This window comes from Sciurus carolinensis, chromosome 7 (genome assembly GCF_902686445.1).
Source record: "Sciurus carolinensis chromosome 7, mSciCar1.2, whole genome shotgun sequence".
NCBI lineage: Eukaryota > Metazoa > Chordata > Mammalia > Rodentia > Sciuridae > Sciurus > Sciurus carolinensis.
The window spans coordinates 14,720,072-14,743,213 of NC_062219.1; the positions used below are offsets into that span (position 1 = coordinate 14,720,072).

A 23,142-nucleotide genomic window follows, 5' to 3' on the forward strand; every position below is an offset into this window, starting at 1 on the left:
CGATCTTGGCTTTCTTTCAGAATCTTCTGTGGGATTTTATAAGATGCAGTTGCCCTGGGTCCACCCTAACATGACAATTGGAAGCCAAGGGTAGAATCTGGCATCTTTGATATAAGAATACTCTCCATTAAGGAGACACGTGCAACGAGGAAGAAAAACCATGTGATTACCTTGGTGTTTTCACATTGTGGTTCCTAAAATGTACATGCAGCTACTGAAAGTATATACTTTGTCTCTCTTCTAAGAAAAGAGCCACAACAATGACTTCCAGAGATTGTCGCCAGACTGAGTGACCCACGCCTGTAATCCCAGCAGCTCAGGAGCCTGAGGCAGGGAGATCGCAAGTTCAAAACCAGCCTCAGCAATAGCAAAGTGCCAATCAGCTCAGCGAAACCCTGTCTCTAAATAAAATACAAAACAGGGCTGGGGATGTGGCTCAGTGGTCACGTGTCCCTGAATTCAATCCCTGGTACCCCGTCCCCTCCCCAAAAGAGATCGTCTTGGTGGGTTTTCTAGACAACTTGGCTCCCCCGTGCCCCTCCGCCCTTTCTGGCCAGGTTGATGAGAATGGAGGTGACTCTGGGGACAGCCTTGGAAACCACTCATTTTAGCAGGCAGAGCCCTCATTCCCCTGCTTCCCTGAATGACCACATTGAAGAGGATCCTGACACGACTGGAAAAACAAACATGTTTTTCCTGTGCTCTCGCACCATAATAGGCACAGAGGACTTCTGTGAACCCTGAAAGGGGTGAGGACTTCTCCTCACCAGCAGGAAAACATCTGATTCTGCAGCAGAAACCAGTGGTATCCTCTAGTTCAATTTGGTTCTGACACTATCAACCTGGGGATGGCATCAGCTCCCACAGGTAAGGGCTCCATCCCCAGGAATGTCATCTCACCCACTTTCTGTGCCAGTCACCAGCTCCAAGTTGTTCTGCCTGGGCTTCTGACCCACCAGCTGGAAATAAGGGTTCCAACAACATCCTCCTTGCTTGAGTTACATTAATTTGATCAAGCAGCTCACAAAACTCAAAACAAAAATGTATTTATGTTTACTGGTTTTATTATAAAAGATAGTACAAAGGATGTAGATGAAGAGATGCCTGGAACAAGCAGAGAGGAGCTTCCAGGCCTTCCCAGGGCATACCTCCTCCAGGAATCTCCACATGTTCATCTACCCGGAAGCACCTGGAGCCTTGTCCTTTGGGGTGTCATGGAGGCTTCACTGCATAAACATAACTGGTTAAACCGTTGACCATTGGTGATAAACTCAATCTTCAGCCCTAAAATCCCGCCTGGTCTTTCTAGGGACCAGCCCACATCCTCAAGCTACCTAAGGGCTGCCAGCCACTAAGTAAACTGATTGTTGTAGAAAAAAGACACTATCACTTTGGAGTTTCCAAAGATTTTAGGAGTTGTATACCAGGAAGTGGAAAGGAAAACTAAGTATAATATCACAGACATGGACCCAGCATTATTAATTAAACAAGAGGCAAATCTCAGGTATTTGAAATATTATATGGTTTTGAGCCTATTATTGTAAATGGTGTCTAATGCAAGATGAGAATGAATTTATGACTTACTGAAGGTCCAATGAATTCATTTGTATAAAGAGGGACAGTCAGAGGGGTATTTTCTGTACTGTTATTGACAGTTTTTATACTTTTAGGGCCTTAGGTTGCATAGTTACTTGGAAATTACTTCTCTTCCAAAGTACCAAAATTGCCACCTTTGTTATAGAAATCACATTCTAGATTCTAGAGCCACTTAATTATCTATCTCATGCTAAACTTTCATTCTGGATACTAATACACTTCATAGCAATGTTTGTCCAAAGAGTTAAGAGGTGAGATACATCTCCCAGTATTATTAGAGATTTCAGACAAAGAGCCTAATGCCATCCAGGGGATAAATTCTCATTTTGTGAGCTGAAAAAAAAAAAAAAAAAAGAGTACTGCTTTGAGAAATATCTGTCCATAGGCAGGAAACTTATATGCTTCTACTATTGTGTACTTATTCACCTGAAATGTGAAGAATCCACTCATAACCCAATCTTTGTACCATTGTGTACAATTACACTATCATGTACAAGACCACACAGTCATAGAAGTCCTCTCTAAGTGGTCTCAATGTGAGAGAGATCAAAGTGAAGTTGAGAGTCCCTGCCAGAAACCAGCGTGGGAACATGGTGGCCCTGTTCACTTGGCAATGCTGGGTTCCTACGAGTGCCCTCTTGGCACCAATGACTATGAAACTATGTATTTCTGATTCAGTGGCATTTGTCAATTTGATATAATTTTTTTAGGGAAATGTACTAAATGTTCTAGAAGGTAAATACTTGGTCATCAACACAGTCAAAACTGACTCAGAAGAAATATCTCTTAATGATGACTTCAGATGAACTGACTCAGTTGACTTGAGAGAAAACACCTTCAATGTGGACTTGTCTTTTAAATGTCTGTGGCAAACATATTTTACTTTTACGTAAGTCCCAGTTCTTAATCTTTTTTGAACAGTCTAGCCTTATACCTTTTAGAACAAAGCCATTGTGGATACATATTTTGTTTAGGAGCTTTAGTTTTGTTAGTTATATCTGTGATACATTAAGAATCATCCAGAGTTTTGAATTTTGTTCTTTAAATATTCAATTATTACCTCTTCAAGGTCAGAAAGGAAAAGCTCCAAAGACATACTTGGTGGAAAATGTGCAGTCTGTCTGTTACAGAGGAATTTGTACAAGGTTCCACATGGGATTCCTAACCACAGGGAGCTGGCCTGGTCTCAGGAGGCCCTGACAGTTTCCTTTTCTTTCCAGAAAAGGCATTTTCTTGACTGGTATTTTAAGGATCAGGGAGCAACAACACAGAACAGAAAGCAGCTCTGACATATTAGGGCAGATTTTATTTTCCAGAGATGACCATGTCAATATCTCCTATTCACATGGCTTCGACAAGGAGATCATGGCACTCTTCCTATAAAGATGTGGGGTCTATTCATGCTCCCTTGAATCTGGATGAGCTCATGACTTACTTGTCATCAGTAGAATGGGCTAAAAGTGACTTTGCATGACATCTAAGCATATGTCATAAAAGGTCGTGAAGTTTGACCTTGTCAGCTGGGATACTTGCTTCAGGAGCCCTTGCTACCTTATAAGAGGTCTAGCATACCATGATGTGGAGAGGCCACAGATGGCCACCCCAGTTGATCATTCCCACTGGTATCCCATCCAACAGCCAACATCAATGGCCAGTAAGCCAACAGAGGTGCCTCAAGGTGACTTCAGCTCATGACTACCAAATTACCCCAGTTGATGAGTATCCTCATCTGAAGACCCTAACTCCGTGGAGAAGAGACAGTCATTCCCTCTGTGCACTGCCCAAATTCATGACCAATATTTTAAGCCATTGCATTTCAGGTTAATTCATTACTCAATGGCAATAGCCAGAATATACTTTGACATCTACATCACACACATATGGAAGAAAGTAAAGAAAAATAGGCAGAATGGAGATTAGACACCTGATCTTGCAGGCTATGTGAGATGATAGAATTTGAACTTCCTGTTCTGCATTACGAATTCTACCACTCACCAATGCTTTGGTTCAGCCTCATTGGTGTAATGGTAAGGGCTCCAACTCATCCTAACAGAGGTGTGAGCAGCTAATAATTTTCTTATGAGACCTTTAGTCATCACTACTAACCAGCTGATTATCAAAACATATGGGTTAGTCCTTAACTGGCAGAATATCTGCACTCTTTTTTCCCACCAGAGAATGAATATCTTTGAATTCTAATTTGAACAATCCTTATCAAATTCAAGTTATAAGAAATTGAGTATGTGGCTATTTGGCTAAAGAGAGTTTTCATGGTGAACGACTGGTCTATTTTATTTTATTAAAAGCCTGTGAAACTTATAATGGAATGCATTCTCTTCTTTGGTTTGGCCAGGCAAAGAAATTGAGAGATAAATTGTAGCCCATCCTAGGAACTGCACAGAGGTACTTCTGTGTGCGAATCTGACTCCTGAATTTATTATTTTCTTCATGTTATTATCCTTTTATGCAGATTTTGTCAACTGTTACTTTGCCCCTTTGCCTGGCATGAAATTTGGTAAGCCATGTCAAATCCTCTGTGGATTAGACAATATATGAATAAGATAATGGAAAAGATGCTCCTTTGTTCCCTGCCAAATCAACGAACAGTGTTAGTGTGACAAGAAGTGTTTATAAAACATCATGAAGCACTCATCTGACTTAGCCTCAACTCAAAAACAAAAAAAAATGACAGACGACCTAAGAATATGCAATTAGCAGATTCGCACATGGCCACAGCATTCTGAACCAAGCTTAACTGGCCTGTGACGTTCAGCACTGCCAGTTGATATGTGAAGTCGTGCCCTTTTGGCTCTGATCTGCGTGTTTGTCTCCTCAACCACAAACCTTCAGAAGTATTCTTTCCTTCCTATCCTAATTATAAATTGGAAAGGCTGAGTGTCCTCTCTGGTTATTCCTGTTTTTGAGAGCTAAGTGGTCATACAGGTTCTACATATTTCTAGGTAGATCCATTCCATCATTTGAAGTGTATACTAAAGTGAATAAAAACTATTGAATAACTGTAATAGGTTTATCTTATTTTTCTTAAGGAGAGAATCCTTACACTTTGCAAAAACAGAGGCACAGGATTTCAGAATTAAGAATTTAAAAGATGCCTTAAGATCATCATCATGTCTCAAAACCACTTTGAAATTCAAAACACCCTTTTTAGAAAAAGTGAACCTCATGTGAAAACCTCATATATAAACTGGGTGGAAATCAGACTTCTCTGATTGAAGCAGGAAGAATGGTAGGGAAAGCTTATAATCCACTCCTCTTCTTCTTGCTTCCAGTGCCCAATCCTGCAGTGGCTCTGCAGTTCCTTCCATAGTGTTTAGTTGCAGAAGAAGGAAACATAAAAAATATTGATCTCCAGTGAATGAGAGAACAAACCAGAAACTGGAAAAAATATTTGCAAAAGACTCATCCAATAAAGGACTAGTATACAACATATATAAAGAACTGTCAAACTCAACAGGAAAACAAACAAAAAAATTTAATAAAATGGGCCAGAGACCTTAATAGATAACTCACCAATAAAAATATACAGATGACAATTAAGTATATAAAAATATACTTAGCATAATATGTAATTAGGAAATTGCAAATTAAAACCACAATGAAATACTACTTCACATTTCTTAGAATGGCTAAAATCCAGAGCACTGATAACAGCAAATGCTGACAAGGATGTGGTGCAATAGGAATTCTTATTTTTGTTGGTGGAAATGCATGACCCAGCCATTTTGTATTTTTATTTTTACTGTTGATCTTTTTCTTTTCTAGATTTTTTAAATTGGTGCATTATAATTATGCATAATGGTGGAATTCACTCTTACATATTTGTACATGCACATAATATAACAATATAATTTAGTTAATTTTGTTCCCCCTATTCTCTTTTCTCTATGGGTCTCCCTTTGATTTTCTGAGATTCCCCCTACATCTTCCCCCATTCCTTTCCCTCCAGCTTTCACATATGAGAGAAAATGTATGATCCTTGACTTTATGAGTTTTGCTTCTTTTTCTTAATGTAATGTTCCCAAGTTCCATCCGTTTTCCTGAAAATAACATAATTTCATTCTTTATGACTGAACAAAACTCCAGTCTGTATGTATACCATGTTTTCATTATCCATTAATCTACTGATAGACATGTAGGTTGGTTTCATAGTTTGGCTTTGTTAACTGTGCTGCTATAAACATGGATTTGCATGTATCACCATAGTACAATGACTTTAATTATTCAGGATAAATACCAGGGAGTTGTATAGCTGGGACATATGGGTGGTTCTATTCTTAGTCTTTTAAGGAACTTCTGTACTGATTTCCATAGTGGTTGTACTAATTTACAGTCCCACCAACAGTGTAAAAGTGTTCACTTTTTGCACATCCTCTCCAGATTTTATTATTTTTATGTATTCTTGATAGCTGAGATGAAATCTCAGCATAGTTTTGCATTCCCCTAATTCCTAAAGATGATGAATATTTTTCAAATATTTTTTGGCCATTTGTATTACTTTAGAAGTGTCTGTTTGGTTTATTTGCCCATTTATTGTATGAGTTATTTGTTTTTCAATAGTAAGTTTTTTGAGTTCTTTGTATATTATTGATATAAATCCTTTATTTAAAGAGTAGCTAACAGATATTTCCTACTATTATGTAGGTTCTCTCTTCACCCTCTTGTTTCCTTTGCAGTACAGAAGCTTTTTAAACTTTATGTCATCCCATTTATTAATTCTTAGAGTTATTTAATGAACTTTAGGAACCTTATTGAGGAAGTCATTGCATCTATATCCTGGAGTATTGATCCTGTTGATTTTCTTCTAGCATTTGCAAAGTTTCTGGTCTAATAGTCTGTGATCCATTTTATGCAGGGCGTGGATCTAGGTTCATTCTTCCACATATGGATAACCAGTTTTCCAAGTACTATTTGTTAAAAAGGCTGTCTTTCGACCAACACATGGTTTTGGAACCTTCGTCAAGGATCAGATGACTGTCTCTGTCTGGGTTTGTCTCTGTGTCTTCTATCCTGTTCCACTGGTCTATGGCACAGCTACTTTGGAAAACACTTTTGCAATTTCTTACAAAACTAAACATACCCTTACCATACAGTCCAGCAATCAAGCTCCTTAGTATTTACCCAAAGGAAAATGAAATGAAAATTTGTATCCACACAAATACCTTTTCATGGATATTTTTAGCAGCTTTATTCAAAATGACCAAAACTTGGAGGTGACTAAGATGTTCTTCAGTGTGTGAATGGATAAACTGGTACATCCAGACGATGGAACACTATTCAGTACTAAAAAGAAACAAGCTACTAAGCTATGAAAAGACACTGAAGAAAATTATCTGCATATTACTAAGTGTTAAGAGCCAGTATGAAAAGGCCATATATGTATGAGCCCAACTACATGGCATTCAAACAAGGCACAACTATGGCAGTGAAAGATCAGTGGTTGCCAGGGATTGGCCAAGGGGAATTTTGAATAAGAGGAACAAAACGATTTTTAGGGCAGTGCAAGTATTCTGTATCATACCACCACAGTGGAGATGTTTGTCAAAAGCGTAGAATGTACAATACCGAGGGAGAACCCTGGCGTGACCATGGATTTGGGGTGATAATGATGTGTTAGCACCAATTCATCTATTATAACAACTGTCCCACTCTGGCTCGGGTGTCTATAGTGAGGGAAACTGCGTAGATGGTGCAAGTAGGTATCTGGGAACTCTCTGTACTCTGCCATGATCCTAACAACTGTTCTAAAAAGTGAAATGAAGTCTTCTAAAATATAAAAAATAAAGTCCAAACCACTGATTGTGTGCAATTATTTTAATGTTGAGAAACAGTGACTCAAAGACGTGAAGGCACTGGAGTTGGCAGATGTGTGAGCTGGAGGGATTTCAGGCAGGGCAAAGAGTCTGGGCTTGACTGAGGTCACCCAGTTGGTAAATAAGTGGTGGAGCTTGAACTAGAATCCAAACATCCCTTACCCTTGACCCAGTGCTCAAAATCTACACAAAGCATTTCCTCACTTTGAGGTTGGAGAGAAGCAAGGGGTGACTGCCAAAGGGCTCACCCCCAGAGATATTTGAGAAAACTAATAATTTTCCTGAATTATTTATGAGTGATTCTGCTTTTCAAAATAGGGCATACAGGATGGTGTGGAGAAAAGGAGAGGACATGAGCAGGTGTCTTCTAAAATGTCTCTTTAATTAAGGACTTTCACCAAAATGTTAACAATGATTACTTTTATGTGATGAATCATGACTACTTGGGCGATTATTTTTCTTGGTGGCTTTTCTCTACTTTGCAAGTTCTCTGCCTTGGGCATGTATTACTTTCATCATTCGATAGAGAAAATGATATTAAAATTAAAAAATCAAAGTTCCTTTCATTCTATAATTTCACAAACTGTCAACACCCAGATTGTTGAGAGGGAAATACAACTGGCGAATGGGTACTCCAAAGAATTAAGGAGCGTGCTATAAGAATATTATTTATTACTCTTTTCATAATATTTCCATCTTCTCTAAGACTGTTCACATTTCTGAAACTCTTCAAATCTTATTATTTCATCAGGAAATGGAGCTAACTAACGTTACTAAAGTTTTTTTTTTTTAAATAATTTTCTTTAGAAATATCTGGCATGTCTTCAATAAGCTTAGCTCATATTTAAGCACAAAGAAGATGGGCTTCAAAGACTGATGATGCTTGGTCCCCAGAGGACTTGCAAGTTGGAATGCCAAATAGCAGAGCCTCAGGGTCTCACTGGCAGGTGCTCAGGGTTTGGCTTTCACTGAACCTAAAGGCTCTGCTAACTCAGTGATTCACTTTCGCTTCCAACAGAAAGGGCTGATGCTTCAGGTGTCAAGGTGAAAGGCATTTCACATTCTGGGTTTCCTTCATCAGCTGTTGATGCCAATTTTAAAGAATAAATAAACTTCTCCTGCCAGATCCTCTCTGACCCACATGCTGAGCTTCCTCAGAACTGACTACCTGTCCCAGCTGGACCATGGAGCCCAGCATCTGCCTTCCATTGCAGAGAACCTGGAGAGTAGTCTGCACCTGATCCTCGGGGTCTCAATGCAATTAGACCAAACACAGTATAAATCAAAGTATAGATTGCCAGAGAAGGGCACGCCTGGAGAGGTGGCGGTCACATGTTAAGCTGCTTCTTCTAAGCTCCTTATGGACTAGAGAGGAGCTTGTCAGTCACACAAAGCCTAGAACCCAGATGGAGCAAAATCACTGGAGAAGCCAGGATGTCCTCTCCTGAAAGAGTTTTTTTTTTAAAGAGATGTGCTTTCAGATCTTCAACCTCTTGCCTTTCTGTTCTTTTCTTTTCTTTTTTTTTTTCTTTTTTGCAAATATTGCTTTTAAAAAAATCTGTGGCACAGGACCAATGGCAGAAGGTAAAACATAAACTACCAACCCTGTGAGCGCCCTGACTGCTTGGAATTTTAAGGACAGCTCACTAGCATCATGTCTGTGCCAATCAGGACACTTAACAAGCATCTGTATGGATCATAACATGAGTGAAATTTTCTGATAAAAGGTAATCAGTGTTTATACTACAACCTGTGTAGAATTCCTGACTGTGGGTGCTTCAGTGCACCAGCCCTGCCTGGCCAGGGGGTCGCTGCTCTCTGGACTTTTCAGCAATCTGTACTCACGGTCCACAGTGCACCATAAGCTTGCATTTATGTGAGCACTTTGACTCCCAGTTGGTAAAAGTGCAAACTGATAGAGTTTTCTGGAGCTGTAGGCAATATGTATTAAGGGCCTGGAAAATGTTTATACCCTTTTCACTGAGCACATCCACGTCTAATACTGTATGTTAACTAATAATGAAAAGAGGGCAAATAGGTATTCAAAGTGCAAAATTGGCATTATTTATAATATCAGGGGAAAGTGATGACTTTGAAGTGTTTAACAATGAAAGATTTGTTGAGTAAATCAAGTTGTATCCTCATGACCAGCATGCATCCATTTGTAATCTTATATTGAAAGAAAGTACATGTGTAGAATTGTAATTAAAATATGTAAACATAAAGACAGTCATGTGTCACATAATGATGTTTTGTTCAGTGAAGGACCACATATAGGACAGTGGTCCCAAAGACTATTAAGGAATTGAAAAATTCCTGTTGCTTAGTGATGTTCAAGTGCAAAGTAATACCTGATTGTGGTGGGTACTGATGTGGACAGGACAACTGCACTGTCACTAGTATAAAAGCATCAGACATACAAATATGTATAACCCATGGTATTGATCATGGTAATAAATGACTTGGCTCCTGGGTTATGTATTTACTATATTATAATTTTAATCTTTATTTTATAGTACATTACACATACACACATGACTACTATAAAATAGTCAGCCACTATATCACCCAGGCAGTAGCCTCATGCAACTTGTGTTTACTGAATCTCTTGACTGCATCAAAAGGTTCCATGAAGAGACTGACCTGTACCCTCCACATCTGTGCAAATAAGCGTACTCTGATGTTCACACCACAACTGGATCACCTAATGGAGCACTTCTCAGAACGCTTTCTGGTCATCGAGTGACACAGTACTGTTTATGAATACATGCTCATTGCAGTATGGGTGGAAAAGAAAATTTGCCTAATGCGAATTGTTAGTTTTAGTAGGCATTATTGTAAGAACTGACTGGCATTAGCAATAACCCTACAAGGTAGGCATTATTACTATTTCCATTTCAGGAAACAGAAGCACAAAAAGTTGAAGCAACTTGTCCAGACTTGTACAACGAAGAGGCAGCAGAAAGAGGACTTGCCCTTGTAGCCAAGTCCCTTGTTCTTAACTGTTACACTGCCTTGTAGGATGGCACATCAAAGCATCAGTATGGTTGGTTAACTTCAGGGGGTTCCATGTTTTCTTAGTTATACATTTAGTATAATTTTACATTTTATATAACTGTACATTACATTTTTGAATATACTATTTTATAATCCTAATTTTATATTTACAAAGAATAGTTCTCTTGTTATATCTGTATTTTTCATCCGACTCTGAGTTCCTTGAGGTAGAAACTGTCTTTCTAATTACCATGACTGTTCCCACTGCTGGTCCAACAACAGTGTCACCCCATGGAGCCATTCCTGGGTTCCAGGAAGCAGTCCCTAGGCCCCACTTGATATAAACGCCAAAGTAGGAACTGCTGTTTTCCCTATTTAACAAATGTAGTAACTAAAGGCAGCATTATACTTCAGCACTTAGCACAAGACCTGGAAAGAAGTAAATCCTAAGTTTGTTAGTCCAACTCACAAGTAATGTAAGACCACAGCCATTACTCCATACATTGGGAGACTGCTGTGTTTCTTATATGGCAGAAGAAAAATAAAACCTAAAAGGCAAATATAAAGTAAAAACTCAGAAATGAGAGCCAAGGAAACCTCAATCAAGCTCAAAACAGCCATGTGCCCCTGGGGACAGTGCTGAGGGAGGCTGAAGCTGATGGTTGGTGTCTCCATGGCAGGGGTGGGCATGTGGAAAAACAGACTACAGATCAGGGATCTGGCTTTCTATCTCTCTTTCAACCCCAGGGAAGCAACAGGAGGGAGCAACAGGGCCATTGGAAAGGCCATGCCCAGGGGTTGGACTTCCAGCTAGGTGCTGTAAGATCGGATTCAGACTTGAAATTCTATAGAGAAGTTCAATGCTCTGCTTCTGTTTCCCGGGGAAGTAACATTTACTGTTATGCATGCTTCGAATGTTCACTGAACAAGAAGTATCTCGTGGAAAAAGAAAAACCCATTTTATTTTTATCTGTGGGCTCAGGTCATTGGTGGGGGTTCCATTTTTGTTTTCTCTTGGTTTCCTTTGGTTCAATGGGTCAAAAATATTGTAGTCTATAGTTCAGAATGCTGGGCACAAATACTAACAACATTTTAAGTCAGCACTGCAAGAGTCTATGGGCATTTAAAAAAAACATGAATCCACACAGTATTTAAACTTAAGAATATGAATTTATTATAGAGAAACCAGAGGAGGTGTGCCAAAATGGTTGTCAAATAAAAGACCTGAGTGGTGGCATTTGCCTTCGTTGGTGTCCTTAAGAACTTAACATGATGAGCAGCTTCTCCTCCTGCAGAGGCCTGAACATGAGAGGAAAAATTCTCCTGGAATCCAGAACATCACAAAGATTTCCAGTCTGTTAATACCAGCTACCTCTTGATCCCTTCCATGAATTTATATTAAAACTCCCTGTCTCAATTTGCTTTCTTTTTTAGTAACACAAGTTTGATTAAGTTATAAAGAAAAGAGGCCTATTTTGATTCACAGTACTGGACCAAGGAGGAAGGGCCACATCTGGTGGCAGTTTTCCTGCTGGGCAGAGTCCCAAGGCAGCCCAGGACATCCTATGGAAAGAGACAGGGAGTACACACACACACGTTTGTACACGTGTTTGTGTGTATTCTCTGGTCTCTCTTCCTTCTTCAAAGCCATTCGATAATGGGGGTTCCCACCCCAATGACCTTCTCATCATAAGCACCTCCCAAAGGCGTCACCTCAGCACACCGTACCTGGATTAAGTCTCTACACTCCTAATACCTCACAGTAGGGATAAACTCCAACATGAGTTTTGGAGGCAACCAAACATCTCAGACCACGCATTCTATCCCTCCTCTCCCCACAAAGCTCACGTTCTTCTCACATGAAACAATCATTCCATCCAAATAGTCCCAAAGTCTTACTTATCTCATTCCAGCTTTAATTCAAAAATCCAGAGTCTCATCTGAGCTTTAAAGCAAATTTCATCTAGCTATCAGCCTATAAAATCACAAGATGTCTACTTCCAGTGTCCAGGCACAGGATTCCCATTCCCATTCCAAGGGGAGAAACAGGAAAGCAGAAAAGGGTAACCAGCCCAAAGGAAGATCAAAACCCAGCAGGGAGATCAAAAGCTTAAGGCTTAAATTTGAGCAGGCCGTGCACACCGCACTGGGTGGGGAAGCCCCCAGGGTCTTGGGCAGCCCTGCCTGTAAGACTTTGGGGCACAGACCATGGTTGTGCCCTTGGGCTGGCCGTGCACAGTGCCTGCAGCTGTCTGCATGGATATGCACATTCTACTGGCTTTCCTCTCTGGGTCTCCTGCTTAGGCTCCACGCCCAGGGCTCCACTCGGTACTGCCCTGATGGGGGCTCTGTCCACTTTTGCCTGGCTTTGAGGGGCAGAATCCCAAAGACTCTGTGAGAGGCGAGCCCATGGACAGTGTCCCAGGCTCAGTCTCTGGGTCTATAATGGGAGAGGTAGGTCCTAAGATGGCCTCAGGTCCTTTATCTCATTCTTTCCATTTATCTGCACCAATTTCTTTAACAAGTGGCAACTTGGCTGCACCTTAGTTTCTTCTTTCAAAAAGACATTTTTAACTCTTTGCCCGGCCAGGCTAAGAATTTCCAATTCTTTCAATTTTATTTTCTTTTGTTCACAAGTTTCACTCTAAATCTGACTAAAACAGCCAATAATACCTTTGCCACAGCCTCAGTGCTTTGTTGTTTATAAATCTCCTTTGCCAGACATACCAACCTGTTACATAAGTTTGGCCCTCCACAAAGCATGAACACAACACAGTCAAGTTCTTTGTGATGCTGGTGCAAAGATGGCCTTTCCCCTGATTTCCAGTGGAATCCTTATTTCCATCTGAGACTAGTTCCCTAGTCTCCTATCTTCTGAGCCCTTGCTAGAATTGTCCATAATGCTCCACTCATAACATTTGAGACTTTTTCTAGTGTTTTCCTCCAAACCCTTCCAACCTTCATCCATAACCCTGTACCAATGCTGCTTCCACCTGTCCAGGAAATTATTACTAACAACAGTCCCATCTTGGTACTAATTTTTCATCTTCATCCATTTTCTAATGCTAATATCACAACAGCCCAGACTGTGTAAGTTATAAAGAAAAAAAGATCTATGTTGGTTTAAAGTTTTGGTCCGGGGGGAAGGTCCAGAGTTGATAATGGCTTTCCTGCTGGTGGAGTCCAGAGGCAGCTTGGGGCATCACACAGCAAGAGACAGGCAGTGTGTGCACATGTGTGTATACGCTGAGCCTCCAAAGTTCAGTTATAGGGGTTCTACCCAGACCTTATCTAATCCTGATCACCTCCCAAAGGCCCCACCTCCATCTCTGTTGTTGGTTAAAGTTTCCACCTCTTCATGCTTCATGACAGAGATTAAACTTCAACGTAACTTTAGAGGTGACACACCATATTCAAATCACAACACTTCTCAAGTTACCCAGGCTATTGGCACTTGGTTGGTTCCCAGTTCTCAGAACGTCCTGAAGATCTTTGAAAAAGCAAGCAGGACCGAACCCACCCCATCTCAAGGACATCCTTCTTATGAGACTGTGAGCTTTCCATTCCAAATGAGACGTGAAATCCCGCCTCAGAATTTTCAAGAGGAATTCACTAATTATCTACTAAGAAAAGCAGTGATTCATTTCGTGGCGCCCAGAGCCAGAGTATTTGTATTTGGAGGCTTGGGAGGAAACATTCTTGCATTCATGCGCATCCACCATGTGCCAGGAGCAGTGTGAGATGCCACATGGACTGTGTGGCTAGGCTCTCAATTGTCACAGCAACTGAGTGTGCGTCACTTGGACTGTTTTACATACTAGGCTGAGGGAAGCAGCTTATCAAAGGGCCTCTATGACCACCCCCTCAAGTAAGTGGTAGTGTCCCTCGTATTGAATTCCAGTCCTCTCTGAGGACAAAGAGAATGCCACCTCACATTTTCAGGAGGTGGCCAAGAGGCTTGTTTAAGGCCACACCGGAAGTTGGTAGCAGGTGAAGGCTGCAAAAGTTGAGGTGCTGCCTGCACAATCCAGTCAGCCAGAGAGGAGACAATGAACCACTTAATAACTGTGAAGTGCCATTCATCTCAAAATAATGACAATAAGTAGGCTCCCTGGAGAGGAAGCTCGGCATGACAGAGAACACAAGAGATAATATAATCAAATCTTTTTCAATGTGACAACAATGGGCATCCCTGACAATGTGCCCATTTGTGGTTTCCAAGACTTCTTCCTGTCAGAAACCTTTAATTGTTGAGAATTAATGGTCCTCAATGTTTACAGTCAATAAGTTTTTAAAACGTTCTCTTATCTAAATACAGCAACGGTCTGAATTACTGTACTAGTTCTAACTTAAAAACAGAAATGCTCCGAGTGTCTGTCTAATACCACAGAGTGAATGCAAATAATCCAGCTCCGGAGAGCTGGAATATTCTTGGCCATGAGAACTTACTAAAATTAATTCTAAAAGAAATGTTTCCTTGACAGAGCGTGGCCTCTGATGAAGACAGAAAAGTCACAGGATGCCATGAGGCCAGCATTTTGTGCTCTTCTTCAGGACACCATGACGGCCAGGCACACAGTCCACCAAGTGGAACTGTTTTGAATTCACGTGCACTGTCTGCTCCTGTTCAGCATTCCCTGACTTCACCAGGGTGCCCACTTTCCACATCCTGCCATAATCCTTTCTGGCATCCTGTTTTCCCTTACATTTCACCTTGAGTTTTTAAGAGTCTGTGGACTTCAGCTCTTATTCCTCATTATTCCTCCAACTGAAAGAGCAATATTGTCCAAAGCTCAGTTCAGGCAAGGCCTTTCAGGACAAGAGGTCCTGTTAATGGTGTTTCTGGGAACCAGCAGACATGGAGAGGACATTGGGTGGCTGGAGCTGGTTTGTGGGCCAGGAGAAGAAAGAGGCCCTCCAAGAGATGGAGATCACAGAGGAGCTGGAATCCAGGGTCCGCCAGCTCTCCGGGGGCAGCTGGATAAAGTTACCAAGGAGCAAAGTGCATGAAGCTCTTCAGAATAAATATGTAGAATTGTGATCAAAAGTGTTCCCCAAAAGGGAGCAAATCAATATTCAATTGAATTTAAGGCCAAATAAACCCAACATTCATTAGAGATGATAGATACACACATAAAAAACTTGGACACAAGAATGGGGGAACTTTTTGTAGAAGGAAATGAGAGGGAGGGGGGTATGAAAAATGGTGGAATGAGACAGACATCATTACCCTATGTACATGCATGATTACACGAATGGTGTGAATCTACATCGTGCACAACCACAGAAACATAATTATGTACCCAATTTGTGTGCAATGAATCAAAATGCAGTCTGTAAAAAAAAAATTAAAAGATTAAAAAAGCAGAAAGGAAAAGAAAAGTCACAAAACTGTGACATTCATATTGGTGTATTTGGCACAAAAATCATAGTGGCAACTCACTAAGCATTGGATTGTTGAATAAGTGAATGAAATTAGTTGATTAAAGATACGAAATCAACCAATGAATTAAATGGTGGATCTCGCAGTACTGACTCTAAGTATTGACTCGGACTAGAGAAAGAAGATTCATTATGAACAGAGCACTAGAAAGACCCCTAGTAAGAGGAGATCTGAACAAGGTGTGGAAGAATGGGAAATATCTGAACGCTCCCAAGAAGATCTGAAGTTACCTGGGTAGAAAGAGGACCATGACCAGACACAGGGCTGCCTCCTCAGTCTCCTCTTCCGGCCCCAACCCCCCATCCTTCCTCCACTGCTGCTGCTTAACGGGCTCTGCCCTCAGTCATTAGCTGTATTCTCAACCGCCTTCCCCCTGGCCCTGCCCTGCTAGTTCTCTGAAAGTCTTGAAGCTGGCTCAGATTTTGTTACAGCATCTTTGGACTAACCAAGAATGCCTTTGTCCTTCGATGTGGATAAACAGTGTTTTCCTATGGATGATTCTGGCCTTTATCAAGTTAAGCAATAAATTATTCTAAATGAGGCGGGAATCGTGACAGATAATCTTCTCCCAAGATGCAGTGAAGAGAGCTTCCCTTGGAAATTCTGGCCTTTAGAGACTTCCAGAAAGATGTTCCTGAAAGGTCCTCACAGCAAACTTTCAATTCTCATGCCTCTGCTCTAAAGTTAGGGCCACGTGGGAACATGGCCTCTTCTTTTAACAGGCACTCGACACAAAACCTGAGGCACCTCCATATGCTGGGAATTTGCTGCTATCTTCTAGGAAACTGTCTTCTAACCCAGGTTTTCTGAAAACTTCAGTGTGGCTTCTGTCAGAGATTCCTGGAGTCAGAGTAGTTTTGCAGTTTGTCTTATGATAGGTAAGGAATTACCCCAGATCAAAACCATGAACTGGTTAGGCTTTTAGAAAATTTTTACCTCCAGTTGTGTGGGGAAAAAAAATCATTGGCAGTGGTATCCTTCCAATGACAGGATGCTTTTCTACTCAGAAAAAGGCTCTCAATAACATTCCATTGTGTTTCAGAGGCTGTCCCCTTTGATTCTGCTTTGATGGGGACAATATGAGACACCAGGAGTAGTGCACAGCAGCAAACCTGCTTTTCCAAAACATAGCTCACTTTTGTGGTGAGAAGAGTGGTTTCGCTTGTTACAGGGTTGAGAGACTACTTCTGCTTTGTTACTGTTCCCTTGAGCCAGCAGCACTGTCCTTGATGGAAAAGACAAGCTGCCACACCGTTATCTCATGAAAAAGATAACTGTCAACTCTATCAGCATACAGTGCCTCGTATTTCCAAAACAGTGCTCCAATCCTTCAAGAGCAAGCAAGCACACAGAAGATACGAAGAAAGGAAGGAAGGAGGACAGAGTGTGAAAGTTTACCTTGTATGACAAGGAGTCAGGTGGGAGGGGCCAAATCCTGCTGCGGGAAATTCAGTATTGACGTTCTGGGGCCAGTCTTTAGTAAAGACATTCTGTTGAGGGCTGAAAGTTTTTTTCCCCTGGATTATAAAAACCCCTGGTCTATGAATCTAATATTTTGATGGTCAAATAATGACCTTTTTTTGCAAAATACTAAAAATATAATAAGCCCTCATACTGTCCTAGGAACAGAAATGATCAAAATTCAGGAAAAGGCTATCTGGATGTGAAGGAGATATTTTTTCATTACCAAGAGCAGATAAGCCACATGTGTTGATTCTACAACTCTGGGTAATGCCACTTTCTGTCTGGCATAGTCTTTCCCGATTACACATTTTTGGTTTTGTTTTTCAGTGTTGGAGACTGAACGCAGGGCCTCGCGTGACACGCTAGGCAAGCACCTCTGAGCTACGTCCCCAGCCCTTCTGATGTTTCATTTGGAGCCATAGACTAAGTTGCCTGGGCTAAGCCTAGAACTTGTAGTCCTCCTGCCTCAGCTTCCTGAGGGGCTGGGATTACAGGTGTGCCCCACCGCACCCGGCCTCTTTCCTGATTAAAGAGGGAAACAAGTCCCATCACTTGTTAGGGCTGCTTTCGCTAAAGTTAGCAGATTGCCCACACGAGAGCCACGCACGTGTGCCAGCCTGCCACCAAAGAAGGAGCAGGTTCAGGACCTGGCACCGTGCAGCCGAGTGGCACTGCTCCCAGAACTCTCATCCAATAAAGAGCCATTGTGGGATCTGGACCCTCCAATGTAGAGGACAAATGACTCAAATGAAAAGGCACAATGCTTGTGAGTGAGACCCGAAACTTGAATGGAGTGGTAATCACTTCCTCAGAATAGACCACAGTATTTTCCGGGGAACTTCACTCTGCGACGCAGTCCTTGCCTCGTGTAATAGTACCGATTTCCATTTTCTGCTTGATAAGTGAGAGTGATTACTGTGACAACGGTTAGGCAGTATGGGTTGCTAGTACTGGTGGGCAAGAGAAGGGGAAAATTGTTCCGGGAGATGGGATGGATTGGCATTCCTCAGGAAGAGACAAAAACATGCAGAATGACAAGGAAGTGCTGTATTTGCTCAAACAGACTGCAATTCCACAATCGAAAGATTTGAGGCAAAAGGTAAAGGTATAAGAACTGAATCAGGACTGAGGCTTCAAACGAGCCACGATTTAGCCATGAGAATGACGTAGGAAGCACACAGTGGAACTGGGGGGTAAAGTCCCCACTCAGGACATTCGCTGTGCAGATGACACCCAGTTGTGGGCTGGTCCCTGAGGCTGTACATCTAGTTCTTGACCCACACATGAAGGGGGCTGGGAGCAGTGTTAATTCAGGCTGAGCCACCCTTTCCATCCAGGTGGCCTGTGGGGACTCCTCGAATCTGCCAGCTCACTGTGGAAAAACAGAAAAGCAAAGCCGAAGAGATGCCACTCTCAGCTAAGCTTCCAGAAGGACATAAATAGGGGCCAGGGGTGGGGGCAGTAAGATTAGACTCCACAGGCAAGATGAAAATACTCTTTCTGCTACTTTCCGTGTTTCTCAGTTTTAGGACCTGGTTTATTCTTTTTTAATCTTTAAGTCAACTGTACTTTCAGCTAATCAATTGTAACCAGAAACACGATCTGTCTCAAATCACTCTATTACCTGGAGTTTGGAAATGGTCATAATCCCGCCCCCTAGTGGTCCTGGGGATGGAACCTAGGGCCTCACACATGCTAAGCACACACTCTACCATTGAGCTACAACAACCATCCCCCCAAATCACAATTTCCTATTAGGATCACTAGGTCTGCTTACTTTTTGACATGCATAATCCTCAATGAATATATACTACCTATGTCTGCCATGTTTAATTTTTTTAATCCCTACATCTGTGAAAGGGTGCACATATTTCAACCCAAAGGTCATTTGGTTGTCCAGTTATTTTTCACTCATGATATTTGATTAACATGATTCTAGCATTCTAAGAAACTTACAATGATGATAGGTTATTTTTAAATGTGCATAATTTCTTTCAGTATATGACATCATGAATTTGGAATGGGTATATTGTGTCTTGTTGAAAAATACAGATATTTCTTCCAACAATCTAGTATTAAGTTCTCACAAGTCATTCACTCACCAGAATTAAGCAAAATGATGGATTTGAGGCACACAAACTCCTCTCCCTGTAGATTCATCATACGGAACCGGGTCGAAGTAGCCAGCAACATGTCAAAGATCTCCACCATGCCCTCTACACATTTACCCTGATTCCTACAAAAAAAAAAAATGTTTTTTAAGCATTAAAGAACAGGAAAGTTTCCACAAAACACAAAGTCACATTCATAGAAATCTACTGACTCCAAATCTGTAACAAAAACCTGCAGCCCATCCTCTTAATAAAGCATGGACATTCATTTGAATTCCAGAAGGCAAGACCAACAAAGATTTACCATCAATAAAACATCTTTACTTCAAATTCCTAGAAAATATGTGTTCAGTTGCCAAATCTACTACATTAAATATGGAGTTCTTCAACCTATAGTAATTGAAAATGATTGAGATTCAGGTAATTTTTTTATAATACATTTTATTGAGCTATCACTGTATTCTAGATATTGTCGAAGTTATGGGAATGAACTCAAGTTTGCCCTCAAGATGCTCATGACCTTCAAGTAAGATACCAATATACCAATCAACTTTCTACAGAGTGAGGCTGGGCTGGATCACCGGTGTCATGGAGGACCTTGAGGAAGGATTAACTCAGGAAGTGGCACTTGAGTTAACACTAAGAGAATGTAGGATTTCACCAAGCAGGCATGTGAATGCATGACTGGAAGAGGGTCCTACATAGAAAAGAGGAGCAGCAGGAGAGAATATGGAGCGGTGTGCTGGAGGTGAGGAGGACACAGGAGATGAATCTGGGAAAGAGACCCATGTAGTTGATGAAGCTTGTCCTACTCCATCAAAAGAAATGCGGGCCTTCCCCTTTCCAACAGAACCTTGCTGTCAAGGGTTTAACCTCAGTGGTTGCAACTATTAAATAAGCAAATCTAAAAGGTCATAAGACATAATGTTTAAAATGTACATGGCCATATCCTATCCATGGGGTTGTTTCAGAAATTAAGAGAGATACCATATATGAAAGGAATCCATTCATTTGGGGGCATGATATGTCTGAAAATTTGAAAACGCATGAATAAGTTAAAATAGTCTGTGCATATTCAAACATTTTTATAACACATAACATTTAAACATGAGCAGAAACACATAATTCAGGACTTTGTTTTGTCTTTGATGAATACTCTTGGAATTCTTTCTTAACTGTTTTTAACAGCTGAACAGTTTTCACTGAACAGAATGCTGTACAGTCATTTGTTGAATAATGATGGGAACACACTCTGAGAAATGTGTTGTTAGACAATTCCATCACTGTGTGATCAACATAGAATATAGTTAAAAAAAGATGGCCACAATGTCACTAAGCAATATAACCTTATGGGATCACCATTAGACATGTGATCCATTGTTGACCAACATACTTAAGTGATGCATGACTAATTTATTTATCCACCTCTTTCTTAGTTGATATTTAGTTTGATTCCAACTACTGTGTTGTTACAAACAATCCTTATGTTTATGTCCTTAGACACATGTAGATAGCTGCAGAATACATTCCTAGAGTTAGAATTGCTAGAACAAAGGACATAATGTATTTTTATTTCTGGTAATTAAAATATTGTTTTCAAAGAACTCATACTGATAGACTATTGGTAGGATAATTTTTTTTTCTAGTTGTTCTGGGGATTGAACCCAGGACCTTGCATACCAAGCAGGTAGTCTACCACTATGCTACACCTCCAGTTCCATGGGAGAATGTATTGACATGAGCTCTTCCTCTGAACTGCTTGCTATAGTAATTTGCCCATGTTTTTCATTTGGGTTATTGGTCGTTTCTAATTTGATTCTTTTTTTTTTTTTTTTTTTTTTTTTTAATGTGGTGCTGGGGATCAAACGCAGGGCCTGTGCTTATAAAGCAAGCACTTTACCAACTGAGCTATCTCCCCAGTCCTCTAATTTGATTCTTTTTTTTTTTAATTTATTTTTATTGTAAACAAATGGGATACATGTTGTTTCTGTTTGTACATGGAGTAACAGCACACCATTTGCATATTCATACATTTACATAGAGTAATGATATTTGATTCATTCCATTTTTTTCCTTCCCCCCCAGCCCTCCCACCTCTCTTTTCCCTCTATACAGTCCCTCCTTCCTCCATTCTTGCCCCCCGCCCACCCCCCATTACGTGTCATCATCCGCTTATCAGTGAGATCATTCGCCTTTTGGATTTTTGAGATTGGCTCTTCTCACTTAACATGATATTCTCCAGTTTCATCCATTTGCCTGCAAATGCCATAATTCTGATTTGATTCTTAAAAGATATTTATATTGTAGTAATTAGTGCCATGGCATACATAGTTCTAATATTTTTTCATGTTTTTTCTTTTAATTTTGATTCTGGCATTTTCTTCCTAAAATGATTTAATTATTGCAGGATCAAATTTGTCAAACTTTTCATTTATGGCTCTGGAATACTATGTTTTGCTCGAAAAAGCCAGTCCCATTCCAATAGCACATAAAACTTATGCTTCCTTCTAGTAAAGTTCTATGCTTTTATGTTTAAATTTTTGATTTCTGGAATGTATTCATTTTAATAATGACGTTATTGAGGGATAACCTCATACCATATAACTCACCCACTAAAGAATACCACACAGTGGATTTTAGTATAATCACTTGGTTGTCCTATCCTCTGGTGGGATATGTTTTGGTATAATCTTGAGACAACGATTCAGCTTAGCACTTTTTTCAGCTACCAAGTTGGTTTCCTCAACACCGTTTTGGAACAAACTAACTGGCTTGAGATACATGAGGTGCTTTTGCTATTCATTTCCTTAGTGTTATTTTTTCTGTTTTCCAAGTGATGGAATTAGGACTCTAAACTATTGTTATCAAACCACACTGCCAACCAGAAGAAAGAATCCTAACAAAAAGATTTTTTTTTTTTTTTTTTGCCTTCCTTTCTTGCCCTTCTTTAATTCAAGATTATTCAGGGTCTATTATATACCAGTCTTTGTGCTCAACATTAGTGTATAGAGAAGAAAGAAATAGAAACTTTAAATAAAGAGGTCAACAATGGGAGGCATAGTTGCAATGAACTGAGATACAGTCCACGGACAAAGTTTAGAAAGAGCCTCTGTCTCTAACGTAGATCTCCCCAAATTCCACCCAGGTCAGTATTGAAGCATTTGCCATGGTATGTTCAACAGAGTTTAGTAAGTTTCTTAATGTAAAACATTTAGAATGCCATGTGGCCTATGGCAGGGATGATATCTAAATATTAGGTATGTATATATTGATGAACAGAGACATGAGTGTCTGTCAAGGGAGAAGCTTCTAGAATACAAGTACTGAGTGCATTTTGTGTTGACTATGGTAATCTGGATGCACGGGGGAAACTTTAAAAGCCATACTACTCAAAGTGAGGATGAGACAGTGGTCTCCCCAAAGGGTCCCTTGGCCTTAAGTGGGGGAGGGCATCCCAGGGGTGGGTTTCCCTCGTCACCTAGCTGAATTTTGCAAATGTAGTACATTTTCTTTCCAGTGAAAAAATAAACAAGGATAAGGGAAAATGTTTGGAAGATGAAGCTTTAAAAATAACAACTCATAGCCAAAATAGAGAAATGTTCCTTTCTCAGTGTAAAGTCTCTATTTACTTAGCAGACTGCACACCGGCAGGGAGGAAGTCTCCGTGTGGGAGGAAGCCCGCCTTCACCCGCTGTGCGCA

General features: G+C 40.6%; 1 protein-coding gene across 4 annotated transcripts in view; it reads right to left on the minus strand.

Moving 5' to 3' along the window:
• Positions 1 to 23,142, minus strand: part of Esr1 (estrogen receptor 1) — a 379,897-nt gene that overhangs the window by 12,385 nt on the left and 344,370 nt on the right. For all 4 annotated transcript variants that reach the window (XM_047558193.1, XM_047558192.1, XM_047558194.1 and 1 more), the window contains exon 7: positions 19,434 to 19,567. In XM_047558193.1, the coding sequence (XP_047414149.1) occupies positions 19,434 to 19,567 (134 nt within the window). The remainder of the gene's footprint in view (positions 1 to 19,433; positions 19,568 to 23,142) is intronic.